Source organism: Marmota flaviventris, chromosome 4, assembly GCF_047511675.1.
Source record: "Marmota flaviventris isolate mMarFla1 chromosome 4, mMarFla1.hap1, whole genome shotgun sequence".
Taxonomy (NCBI): domain Eukaryota; kingdom Metazoa; phylum Chordata; class Mammalia; order Rodentia; family Sciuridae; genus Marmota; species Marmota flaviventris.
In genome coordinates, this window is record NC_092501.1 from 131030515 (window position 1) to 131044296 (window position 13782).

At 33.3% G+C, this 13782-nt stretch overlaps 1 protein-coding gene across 2 annotated transcripts in view; it reads right to left on the bottom strand.

Annotated features, from left to right (window-relative positions):
* Ints6 (integrator complex subunit 6) overlaps nt 1-13782 on the bottom strand; it is a 90397-nt gene that overhangs the window by 21555 nt on the left and 55060 nt on the right. For both annotated transcript variants that reach the window (XM_027928776.2, XM_071611520.1), the window contains exons 5-7: nt 8779-8962; nt 3359-3484; nt 1905-2059 (exon numbers count right to left, since the gene is read on the bottom strand). In XM_027928776.2, the coding sequence (XP_027784577.1) occupies nt 1905-2059; nt 3359-3484; nt 8779-8962 (465 nt within the window). The remainder of the gene's footprint in view (nt 1-1904; nt 2060-3358; nt 3485-8778; nt 8963-13782) is intronic.

Sequence of the window (13782 nt, forward strand, 5' to 3'; positions counted from 1 at the left end):
TTTAGTCTGTGAAACATTTATTTTTTATAATGAAAATACTGAGATTCAAAAGGAAAAGCAGAGGGAAAAATCCTCTAAAACTTAGTAAAGAAATCTTAGACATATTTCATCTTATCCCCTAACAATGCTATGAGATAGGAGCTATCTCAACAGATGGGAAACTGAGGCTTAGAAGAAAATAATTAACCAAAGGTGCATAGCCTTCAGAACCAATTTCTAATAAATCACATTCAGTAGTAACACTTCTTGTCTGATAGTTATAATTTATAAAATTACTTCCCCTGAGAACCTTGAGTTACTAAATTTTGCCAGTTTTTTCTCCAATATTATCTCATTTTGATGATTCTCTCTTCTGTCATCTTAATTTAGTATCTCCTATGTGAACCATATCATTAGCCCTATATGTAATCTCCCTGCCTTCTATCTCACTCCTTTTAATTTGCCACACTTAACACCAACCACGTTTATTTTTCTAAAGTGACACTGTTAAAAAACATCTTCAATTGTTCTTGGAATCCCACTAGAAAAAAGCTCACATTCCATAACCTTGCTTTTAAAGTCATTAGCAATTTAGCTAATAGCATTCTCAATTTCCTACACATGTAGGACATGCCCAGCTACTTGTTACTCCTCTAAATATACTACGTTCTTTTTTACTTCCATACTTTTTTCTCATAGTATTTCTACGTCCAACTGAAATCCTACTTACTTTCTATGGCTTTTAACAATTTGCAATAGACCACCAGAGCAATATTAATAAGTAAGGATTTGAATTTCTTTTCATTAAGGTCTGCCAAGTACCATATGTACTGCTGAAGGTATTAAATATAATAAAAGATATAACAAAATAGCATTTCTTACAAATATGGATGGTAAGAGTTAAAATGGGTCAGAAAAGAAAGGAAAACTACCAAAGAAACTGAAAAGCTTCTCTATAAGGCCACTCTAAAACCAGACTACAATGGTTCAATTTAAAAAAAGAAAATAAACCAAAATGCCTCAATGAGATTTCTAAGACCTTAATTTCTTGTTGTACTTCATTAAATCCCTAATGAATAAACACCTAATGGACCTAAGTTTACAAATTTTGTGTAACTGATATAAGATTTAAGGTACAAAAGGTTTCAAAAGGGTTCTGCTTAATTCATAAATAATAGTTGCATGGAAAATTTTTAAAGGCTGTTTAATGCTTTTTGAAATATAACTCTTATCTTCTAAGTAAAATAAAAAAAAAAAAAAAACTCTGTCATGTTCTCCCAATAGAATATCCCTTGGCGTCCTCAGATATTAGAAAAAAACGAAAGTAAAGAAAAAAAAAAACACCTAAGATAAAACAAAATGCACCAAGAAGACCAAAAAGAATTAATAAAATATAACATATTATTAGAAACATATAATGAATACTGATAATTCACCATAATCACTGAATAAACTTCACTGTTCCTAAAAATAATTTATACAAACAAGACGAGAAAATCATTTCTAACTTAAATTTCTAAGTTGCAACACTGAACATAACTAAAATCAGACAAGTCAACATCAATTTCTAAGACCTGAAAGATTGCAGGCAAACTGTTAGAACAATTTCCTAAGCCTTCATTTAAATTTCAAATTGCGTCCCAGAGACAAATCCACATGCTACATTATGTTTAGAGTCCAAAAAGGAAATCTTATTGCATTTATGACTCTGTATCCAGATGCCAATAACAAAATATAAGCACAGTATTAGATTCTAAAGGGAACAGATGCCTTTTTTTCTTACTGGTTCGTTATGAACAATACAATATACTACAGCATATGATGGCACTTTGAACATCTGTCTAACAAATGAGCCACACCTTTAACTGACAATAATACTTAGAAATAATACAAAAGGTGGATATAGTCATCTCTCTGGTACTTACTAGTGTTGGAGAATTCTGATCTGGCCAAAAAGATTCTGGAACAGGCCAATGACCTATAGGAACCCCAGTTTTAGGATTTGGTCTGACATATATGAGTTTGTGACAGCTATGCCAAGGCTGAGATCCAAAAGGCCTTGATATATCCGGCTGCCCGTCTGTACCAGAGATGTTAAGACAAAGAAAGCATATATCATTAGAGGGAAAAAAAACCCAAAAAATTAAATTATTCATTATTACTTAACTGTAAAATATCCTAAAATTCGTTCATTTCTGGATTTCCCCTTTTTTTTTAATATGGCAGAATAGGATGACTGCTTAACATTTAAATTAGATTGCAATTCACTAGACATAAAATCTGTAAATTCCAAATACGAGTTCATCAGTTGAAAGAAGGTCCCATAGCATCCTCTGCTTGTCCATCAGAACAATACTTTATGAAACTCATCTGTTTAATGAATGAAGCCATTTCACCACCAAGCAACTAATTTGCCACCTTCATTTAGAGTCCCAAAACAGTGTCAAAACAAGTGCTAGGCACACAGAAAATATTGTTTAAGTATTGCTAGTTGAATATTCCTTATAAATCATTTTAAACTAAAGCCTAATAATATGCAAACTTAAATTCAAATCAACTGCCTTTAATCTAGAATAATTCTAGCAAAATTTTAATAATTCTCTTCAACAATATAGTAAACATTTACTTAGTTGCCTAAGCCAAGTATTAAAATAATTTTAAAATGAATATATTCTAACAATTTAATTTAAATTTAATTAAAACCAGACACAATCATATAACTTAAGTCATATACCTACAATCTTTCATCTCTGACCTTTCTCTTCTTCCATGATCACTCCAGTGCATCACCTGTATCAAGTGTCATTAATGTCTTTCTAATTCTTGAAGTTTCATACAATACATAAGGTTTCAGATATAAAATATCCAAATGGTTCTTAGACCTACTGACTATTGCAAATAGTTCACAATCACAGAAGCTAAGAATATAGCCAAGAGGGGCTGAGTTAAAAGAATCAAGCTTAATGGCAAAGGCTGGTTCTTCATTTTTGGACCCACAGAAACCATTAGGTTCTGATCAACTTAACCCTTCGAACAATAGTAGGAATTAAATATCGATAGTTGAACACTCAATTAAGGAACATGCTAAAAACAAATAGAAAGAAACAATGATATAATAATATTAAAAAGCAAAACTAGAATTTGCTTATTAAAAAAGGTGTTTGACTCTTACTAAAATTAAAGGCTATAAACAATAATTAATATAAAAAGGTAATCTACTGAACCACCCCTCAGTTTACCTTGACTTTCCTATTTCATATTCCCTTCTATCTTCTCAATACTTGGCCTTATTAATCTTAAGGCCAATACACAGCAATTTTTCTCTTCCAATAATTGATAAAGCAAGTTTAGAATGTCTATAAGAAAAGTGCAATCATACCTTCTACAGGGGAAGGATCTGGTCCTGCTTTTTCAAAGTTTATTACCACCCCACTTTGTACTTTCTGCACCAAGGACTCCAGACATTGATTAAGCATTCTTGGAGAACATACAGAGTATGAGCGGCCTGAGATTAAAAAAAATAATAAAAATAAATTAGGTAGACTAGTTGTAAGAATTCCTGCCTTTAGCGAGAACTATGGTGAGTGAGGTTTCTGATAATGCTAACAAAAAATTCAATGGTAAAGTTGACTTATTTCATAATCTTAAGGAAGAATGAACAAAAATTATTATTTCCAACCTCCCCAAAATCCCATGTTATGAGAATACATAGTTGTTTTTTTTTCCTTCTAATTATAGGTAGATTAAATATAAAATCTTGGTCTCAACAAACCACAGTGTGGTGGTTGGGGAACTATGCATCCTCTCTATGAGCACTATCTCCAATTATTATCCAATATAATTGGTCTTCAGTATACATATACACAAATAACATCTAGTAGTAAAAATTCCCCCCAAATATTATTCCCATTAACAAAGATTTATCCCTAAGACTGATGCAAAGTACATGGAAGATTCTAAATAACTGCTTATCTCGTCTACTGGCAGTTACTATATATTTTAAATATTGCTTTAATATATAAATGGTAGCATGTACATTTCTGAACTTCATTTGGCTTATATACTTTAACATTACCAATCTTAAATTAATTCCCCTTTTGAACATTTTAATCTACAAAAAGCACTAAAATGCTAGCAATTAAAAAAAAAACAATAATAATAATTTAGAGCTGGGGATATGACTCAATGGCACACGCTGGACTAGTATGTATAAGGCCCTGGGTTTGCTCCCCAGAATGGTCAAAAACCCCCAACCTTTCCCCAAAATATACTAGTGGGAATAATTTAAACAGATTTTCAGCACAAATATCTATATCTTTGCAGTTTGATATTGTGGACAAGAGCTAGATGTGGCTATTTAAAACTTGAAATATGGCTAGTCCAAAATGACTTGTACAGTAAGTATAAACTATACACTGATTTTGTAGACCTGGTGTGAAAAATGTAAATTTCATGTTGAAATAATATTTGGGATATACTGATTTAAACAAAATATCATTAACAATTTCACCTGCTACTTTTATCTTTAGTGTGGCTACTATGAAATTTATAACAACATATGAAAACTGAATTATATTTGTTATACAATGCTGATCCAGACCAACACTAAAAACCTTGATAGCTAAAAATCTTCAACCTACTATCTTACAATGTTATTTGTAACAAGCTTGACATGCAGTCTTATCAATAATTTCAGAACATAAGCTACATATATTTGACACATCAAAGTACCAATATTAACTTATTTTTTAATGTGATTTGTAAAGGTTGCTAAGAAAACATTAGGTAGTAGTGACTCAAATCCTCAAAGTTACCTTTACTTGGAAAATAAGTAGTATATCACAAACAATTCACCTGTATATAATAAATGTAATCAAAAAATACCTACCAATTACTGAATCTGAATGTGTCTAGCACTGTCTTGTTTTTTTTTTTTTTAAAGAGAGAGAGAGATTTTTTAAAAATATTTATATTTTTTTTAGTTTTCGGTGGACACAACATCTTTATTTTATTTTTATGCGGTGCTGAGGATCGAACCCAGTGCCTCTGCGCGAGCCACATCCCTAGCCCCTGTCTTAATTGTTTTGTCATGTAATTTATTTATTCCTAGCAACAACTCTATGAGCTATTTCTCCATCTTACAAATGAGAAAACAGACCACTTATTCAAGTTAGTACAGTGATACAGCCAAAATTCAAACCAGGGTATTGTAATACAAGTATTAGAAATTTATTCTGGGTATCTCTAAAACCCCTGCCTCTCCCCAGTGTACTCATCTAAATTTATGGCATAGTCATTCATCTCTAGTTGTTCAAACCAACTGAATCATCTGGGAATCAATTCTTGATTCCTTCTTCCCTTGTCCTCATCCTTATTTGCATCTGTCTACTTCTTACCACCTCTAAGTCTAGCACTCAATTAAAGTAGTCACCTCTTGTCTCCCTGTTTCCATTCTTGCCACTCTACAGTGCATTCTCATCTAAAAGCTGAAGTAATGTATCAGAAATAGAAAGATCTGCTTCCCTCTAATGGCTTCCCATCACAATAGGAAAATAAAAAATATTTTATTATGACCTAAAAGGCAATTCAATATTTTGTCCCTGCCTGTTACAGTTTGTATATGAGGTCCTCCTGCTCCCACAAAGCCTCTGTGTTAATGCAGAAATGTTCAGAGGTAAAATGATTAGATTGAGAGCTGTGACCTAATAGGTCTATCCTATTTGCATGGGCTGACAGGTAGAATCTATAGGCAGGTGGGTCACCCTGGAAGAGTTCATCTTCCTTGTGGCCCCTTTTCCTTCTCTCCCCAACACCCCATTCCCTTCCTCCCTCCCACTCTGCTTCCTGGAGAATATGAATGGAGCAGCACTCCTCTATCATGCCCTCCTACCATGAGGCCTGCCTCATCTTGGGCTCAGAGCAATGGAGTTAGCTCACTATAGACTGAACCTCTGAAACCATGAGCCAAAATAAACCTTTACTCCTTTAATTTGTCCTGGCAGGTATTTTGGTCACAGTGATGAAAAGTTGACTAACACACTGCTTCTCTCTAAACCTAGATATTATTCTCTACTTCTATATATGTTTTGGCCACATCAGCCTTCCCATTACTCCTACTTACACACAGCACATCTCTTCCCTTACTACTTCCTCTTTATAGATTTCCCTGAGGTTTAACTGAATCTTTCAAAACTCTGCTCAAATGTCACTTCCTAACTACCTAAGAATACTCATTCTCTTGGGGCTAGGGCTGTGGCTCAGGGGTAGAGCACTTGCCTAGCATGCTTGAGGCACTGAGTTTGATCCTCAGCACCACATATATGCAAAATAAAGATATTGTGTCTACTTAAAACTAAAAAATAAATATTAAAAAAAAGAATACTCATTCTCAGTCTCAAGTTGCTCTCTACACCCAAATCCTTAATTTTTCCTCTTCATAGTAGGCGGCACCCCCCAAAATGCAATTTATTCATTTGACATGATTATTATCTGTTATAACCCAGTCCAAAGATATAAGTTTTCTGTCTATTGTTCTTAATGTATTTCCAGCATCTAGAACACTTATTAGGCACAAAGTAAGCACTCATGAAATTACCTGATAATACAAGAACAATGCATACAATGACAATTGCATATTTTTAAAAGCATAAACAAAAATATAATAACATACTAATTATTTTGGCAATATAGGTGAATTTTTCTAATTTTTCCTTAATAAACATGGATTACTCTTTAATGGGAAATATTAATGCTCACGCACTAAAACAACCTTCCTCGCACTAAGTTAAAAAAAAAAAAACAACACAGGAATTGTCAGTATTGTTCACATATTGTATAGTAAAATACCAATGGATATTCACTTTTTTGTTGTTACTACTTTTCTGGTGGCATTCTCTCCAAACCTTTCTTTAGTGAACATTCTTTCTTTTAAATTAAAAAAGAAAGATAAACATTATTCAGATATATGAAAAGGTGAGTGGCATTTGTGCAGTTTCCCATTACTGCTTGCAAGAGCATGAAAAGGGGCAAATGAACAAACACATGAGGAAGGATCCAGGAAGTATATTTAGGGAAAACTTCCAAATTTCTTGACTAAAATTTTGGGTCATTGAAAGATATTACCAAGGGTGACTTCGGAATCTTCTCCTCTGGAGATGTTCCTTTCAAAGAATAAACAAAATAACTTTAGTACATTACTGCCCAAAGGCAAGGATATCAACTACTACATGATTCTCAAGGTTCTTTTCAGACCCTTTCTGACTGTACCACTCACTTGATTTCACACTCTGAATATTCTTGATCATTGAAGAAAAAAGTTATAGTACATACAGTGCCATAACTTCATCATAATTCTAAGTTCAAACTAAGTAATTCATAGTAAGAAATTTCCAACCTGAGAATGTCTAAATTACATCCTTAAAGCCCTTTGCAATCTGTTAAATAAAAACCTTAGAGTTTAAAAGGGGGGGGGGGGGGTGGTGGATTTTAACAAGTAGGTCAGTTCAAAGCTGAAAACTAAAATTTCATGAATACAAATGTAGATCTCCAAAGAAACCATAGAGACTCTATCACTGAACAATGTTATACATGTATAGGAAATTGCTATCAGTGAATTTGTAAAATTTAGATGACAAGCTGTCCCTCAAAAAAATACACACATACATTTTTAAAAATTCTGTAAACTGTGAAGGCATTACAACAGTTCAGAGTATTCTATAAAATGGGAGCATTAACAGTATGAATAACAATTATCTCATCCACTTCTATGTATGTGTAGGGCTGTGCGTGTGTGTGTCTGTGTGTATGCGGCTAATCGTTTTTGCCTGAGAAATTTGCAGATTTATGAAATCCATAGAATTTTAGAACAAAGACATTTAAAATATTAATTAGAACTTGTATTTTCTCTGAACTTACTTAGCTAATCTCTCAGTAGAGCACTGATTGTGTCTAAAGACTTTGTTGGAGGTCCCTCTCATAGTTCAAATTTTAGTATCAAATTTCTTAGGTGAGAACTACAATGTTCCCTGAAAACAAAAACCCCATGTATTTCTTATTCATTACTTTAGCTCTGCTGGGCCGGGGTTGTGGCTCAGTGGTAGAACACTTGCCTAGCATGCATGAGGTACTTGGGTTCAATCCCGGGCACCACATAAAAAAATAAAAATAAAAAAATAAATTACTGCAGCTCTGAACCATGGAACAATAGCTGGCACACAGTAGGCATTTGATATATATCTATATGAAATTAATCCACTTGTTAACCAATTTCACATTGTAGAACACCTGTGACTGTTATATAAGATCCTAATTTATGTGCAGTAAACATGGTGGCTACTTGACTTGATGAATAAGCGATAAAAAAGCTGGATAAAACCTCTTGCCCATTTCCTTTAACCTATCTAATCTCCTTACCTCTGAGAAAAACATCACTTAACCAGGCATATCCCATCAAATGGGTAATGAAATGCTTCTAAAAACATAGTTCACAGAAAATAATGCTTTATCATTTCAAAATCATTGACAATTTTTGTAGGTAGGAAAATTTAAGAACATCAAATATCAGAATTTTCTATATGGATAAAAAAATTACCATTCATTATGAGACCAACAGTAACCACAAGTATTCAAATCAAGATCACAGACCATCATTAATAATTGCAATTTAAAACCATACGTGTATTAATTCCTAATATTTAACTTGTTAAACAAAAACAAACATGGAATTTTTAAAACCTACATTTTAACTCTTCAGATAAACACTGCTTTAAGTCACTGAATTAGTACCAGCAAAAAACTTACCGCCTGTCACTTCACACATTGGTGTGATTGCAGAGTCATCCAAAGGCACACCTGTCAACTGCTCTGATTCTACTGACATGGTGCCAGGCAACCGCAACACTAATGCAAACAGTCTCTGATCCCAACGAAAAGGTTCCTTGGTCAGTTCACTTCCAGGCAAAGGGGAATTAAGAGGTAAGTGGAGCTGAAAATAATGGAGGGGGGAAGAAATCAGTTAAGACTTCCACACAGTATTTTTTTTTAAAGCCTTTTTAATAAAAAGCCATGTTATATTAAAACTCCACTGAATCTCTTATCATTCCAAAAACAAGCTTAAAAGTAAAAACTTATTCAGATATACCCAATATAATGCATGATATTGTTAGACTTCACTCTGAAGACCCAAATTGAAAAAACAGATTCTGTAATACTGTAATACACTTCAGATTAAATGCAACTAACTACCAGTGTCTAAACTGCTTCCAAATAAATCTTTAATCATTAAAAACAATCCAATGATAAATATTATTTGTGTGTGTGAGACGGGAGATGCGGGGTGGGGAGAAGGAGGGGGTGACATAACCTCCCAGGTCCATGTCAGTATTTTTTCTGTTATACCACAACAGCCTCAAACATCTCTACAGTTCTTTTTCTTTTTTTCAGAAGTAGAATCTTTTTTTAAAAGTCAGTATCTTTTAAATATATATATATTATATATAAATAATTTTTTTTAAGAGAGAGAGAGAGAGAATTTTTTAATATTTATTTTTTAGTTATCGGTGGACACAACATCTTTGTATGTGGTGATGAGGATCGAACCCGGGCCGCACGCATGCCAGGCGAGCACACTACCGCTTGAGCCACATCCCCAGCCCAATATCTTTTAAATATATATATTTTTAATTTTAAATATTATTATTTTATTTATTTTTATGTGGTGCTGAGGATCAACCCCAGTGCCTCACACATGCTAGGAAAGCACTCTACCATTGAGCTATTGCCCTAGCCCTCTACAGTTCTTAACAATTTTACATATGCTTTATTTTATACAGGAGATCCTCACCCCAAAGCATTTGCATAAAAGTAAATTTTTTCACAATTACATATTAAAGGTATTAAATATATCTAAGTAAATATAGAAGGATTTGAGGGTTTTCCTATTTTTTTCAATTTTTTATTTTAACTAGTTACACATGACATTAGAATGCACTTTGATACATCATAAATAATGGGAATAAAATTTCTCATTTTTCTGGTTGTACATGATATAGAATCACACCGGTCGTATTGTTATATATGTACATAGGGTAATAATGTCTGATTCAGTCTACTATCATCCTTCCTACCCCCACATAAACTTATTTTTCTATGTTTTTTAATAGATATTTTTCCGCCACTCTCACCAGACATAAAATGATTCTAATGGGCACCTTTATACCAACAGAAAAGTATACCAACAAGATTCTTACATCAATCTTAGTATCCAGACAGTATATTTTTCATGTGATGTAATAAAAATTTCATAATATAAAGTTCTTAGGGAAGGAAAAATGAAAGGGAGAGAGGGAAGGAGAAGAAAACAAAAGGAAAGTGAGGGAAAAGCAAAAAGGAAAGAAAGTTGGAGTCAAAGCAAGCTCTTAGATCTAAACACCAGTTTTACAGCGAATTTGGGTAATACAGGATCAAGTTAATCACCACTACAACACAAAGTCAAATCCAGAATGTAAAAAACATTCTAGGACAAAACACCTGATTTCTCCAACCAATCAATAGCATGAAAAAGCCAAAGGTATGGAGTAGGGAGGGTTAAAACTGTTACAGGGGAGGGGACAAAAAAGCAAAGATTAAAAATGTATATGTTGTTGGAATCATTAATAATTTTAAGTGTGCTAATTGTGCTTAGGAAAATGAAAATCCTTATCATAAGATATACTTAAAAAAATCAAATCCAGAATCAATACACTTACTTTCTAAATATATTGGAGAATTTTTTTAATAGAACATACTTTTAAATTATTACTTCCAAAGTAATAGCCAGAGCTTGTACCAATTTATTAATAAAACAAGACAAAAACTCTTTCTTTACATCCTTCTTAAATTACATAGATTTCTGACCTTAATAAATTGGGGGTTTTAGACATTCTACACTGATTTAAGAGTCAAATTTCTTCACTAACTTACATCAAACCCTTAAAAAATCTGATTCTAGAAAGAGGTTGCTAGTGAAGCTGGGCTGTGCTGGCACCTCTCTCCCAAAGACTCATGCCAAGAGAATATGCTACAAGACTCCTTTATCAAGATCAGCCAAGATTCTGTGACCATGTAAAAGAATCATGTGCTCTTCCTCTGGCATTGGCCCTATTTGAGTCAGAAGTTAGAGGCAACAAGGAAGAAAAATGGACCAGGATGTTCTTTGAGGAAGGTTCCCCAACCTCAAAAGACTTTGTGACACAGCTCAGAACTCCAGACCCTTTTCACTGAACCTTCTCAGAAGACAAAGAGAAAGCACTGCTTAAGTATCACCTTTTACTCCAGACCAACCACCTTTGAATTTGGGAAACACAGCTACTAAGTGTGTGGTCATTTTCTAAGGTCACAGAAACAAAGAAATCCAGTGGCACTAGCTAAAGAGGCTTTCAATTGTTAATGTAGTTGCTCTGCGGAAATAATGGATACACGAAACTGGAGAATCCAGAAAATAAGAGGCACTGCACAGACCACATATACACAATTAATCATGAAGTGATGAGGATCTGCCACTCCTGGTGGGCCTATAAATATACAATCATTTGGACAACAATATTCAATGAAGTAATTAATTAGCCTTTGGCTGTATAGTGCTAAATCTAGAATGTATTTCAAGTAAAAAGAAAAGCCAACCAGGGTCACAAGAATACTTTCTTTTTACACATAGCTATTTTAATTTTATACTTGTCAAATATTTTTTCTATTATTTTCTCCCCTAACTCATATCACCACCAATCTCTTACTACCAAAAGATGGTTGGAGTTAGAGAACATATTGGTAAAATAGGATGGAGTAATGGCAGGCAAACAGGAACTGAAAAAAATATGTAAATCTGAAGGAAAAATATTCTTCAGAAGCTGGAATTACTCTAAATCTAAAAATTTTAGCTGAAATTCTAACAGCTTAAAATCACAAAGTGGAAGAGCCTTCATGAACATATGGACTGCTAATCAAAGACAACTGCATATAAATCAAAAAGAATAAAATTAATCATTAGAAAAATGTGCAATAAAAATGAATAGATACTTCCTAAAGGTGAAAATTTTAAGAACACACAAGAGGAAATTCATATGGTCTATAACATGGAAAGATACTCAACTATACTGGTCATCAGGTAATGTAAATTATAAACAGCATTTGATACCATAAGATGAACAAAATTTTAAAATTTTGAAAACTCCAAGTGATGGTAAACTATAGAATAATGAAAACAATTCAACACTCCTGGTGGGCCTGTACATATACAATCATTTAAAGGACTATTTGATATCATCAAATAGAGCTGAACATAAGCATACCTTGCCACAGGTAAATTTCCCAGAGAAACTCATTTTCACACACACAAGAAAAAGTCATAAAAAAGAATATTGCAGGACAGGGTTGTGGCTTAGTGGCAGAGTGTTTGCCTAGCATGTATGAGGCACTTGGTTCAATCCTCATTACCACATAAAAATAAAGTTATTATGTCCATCTACTGCTAAAAATATTAAAAAAAAAAAAGAAAAGAAACACTGGAGTGCACAGTCAATGGTAGAGCATGCACTTAACATGCACTAAGCCCTGAGTTCAATCCCCCATTCCACCAAATAATGAAACAGAACACCTTGACTACAGAATTATTTTGAAACAGAAGAAAAAATGAAAACAAGCTACAAGTCCAATAAGGGAATCAATATACAAACTATGGTCATTCGTAACACAGCTGAAATGAATAAACAATCACTAAGCTCCTTCATGGGTAGATCTCAACACAATTTTGGGGGGATAAATAACATATACACATAAAATAACATATACTATGTCCCCCCCCACCCCCCCGCATCACTGCCCCTGTTCAGTTTCGTGTGATTTGTAACTTTATATAAATGAAACTACAGAGTATGACCTCTTTGATTATGGCTTCTTTCATCAATATTTTGGAGTGAAATTCATCCATAATATTGCATATAGCTATAGATCACTTGTTCTTATTGCATTATCATGTGTGAGAGAATAACCACAACCTATCCTTTTTGTTTGAGACTCATTTGGGTTGTTTGGGTATATTATGAACAGCATACTATTCATATTCATTTATATATATATATATATATATATATATACACATACACACACTTATATATATATACATATATATACATATACATATACACATACACACAAACCCACACACCTTGAATATACACACATATGTACACACCTTTATGGCAAAATATGCCTGTATTTACTGTTGGGTATGCACTTAGGAGTGTAACTGCTCTATCATAGGGTATAAACATAATTACTTTTAGTAGCTACTACCAAATGGTTTTCCCAAGTGGTTGTACACCCACCAGCAGTGTATGAAAGAACCATTTGCTAATTACCAACTTAGTACTAGCTGTCTTTCATCTTAGCCATTTTGGTGTGTGTGTGTGTGTGTGTGTACATATGTGTGTAGTAATATCTCAGAAGGGTTTCAACTTCCCTGATATCTATGAAAGTTGATCACCTTTGCATACACTTACTGCCATTTCAATGTGTTCTTTTACAAGTGCCTATTAAAATGTTCTGCCTTTTTTTTTTCTTTTTGAGCTGCCTTTTTCTTACTGATTTGGAGAATTGTTAATGTATTGGAGGACTATTAATATATTCCAGATATCAGTCTCTTGTTAGATATAGGTACTTACAAACACCTTCTTCCACTCCGTGACCACTTTCATTATGTTAGTGCTATCTTTTGATATTTCACATTTAGCACCTTTTGTGTCCTAAATATCATAAAGGTACTCTCCACTT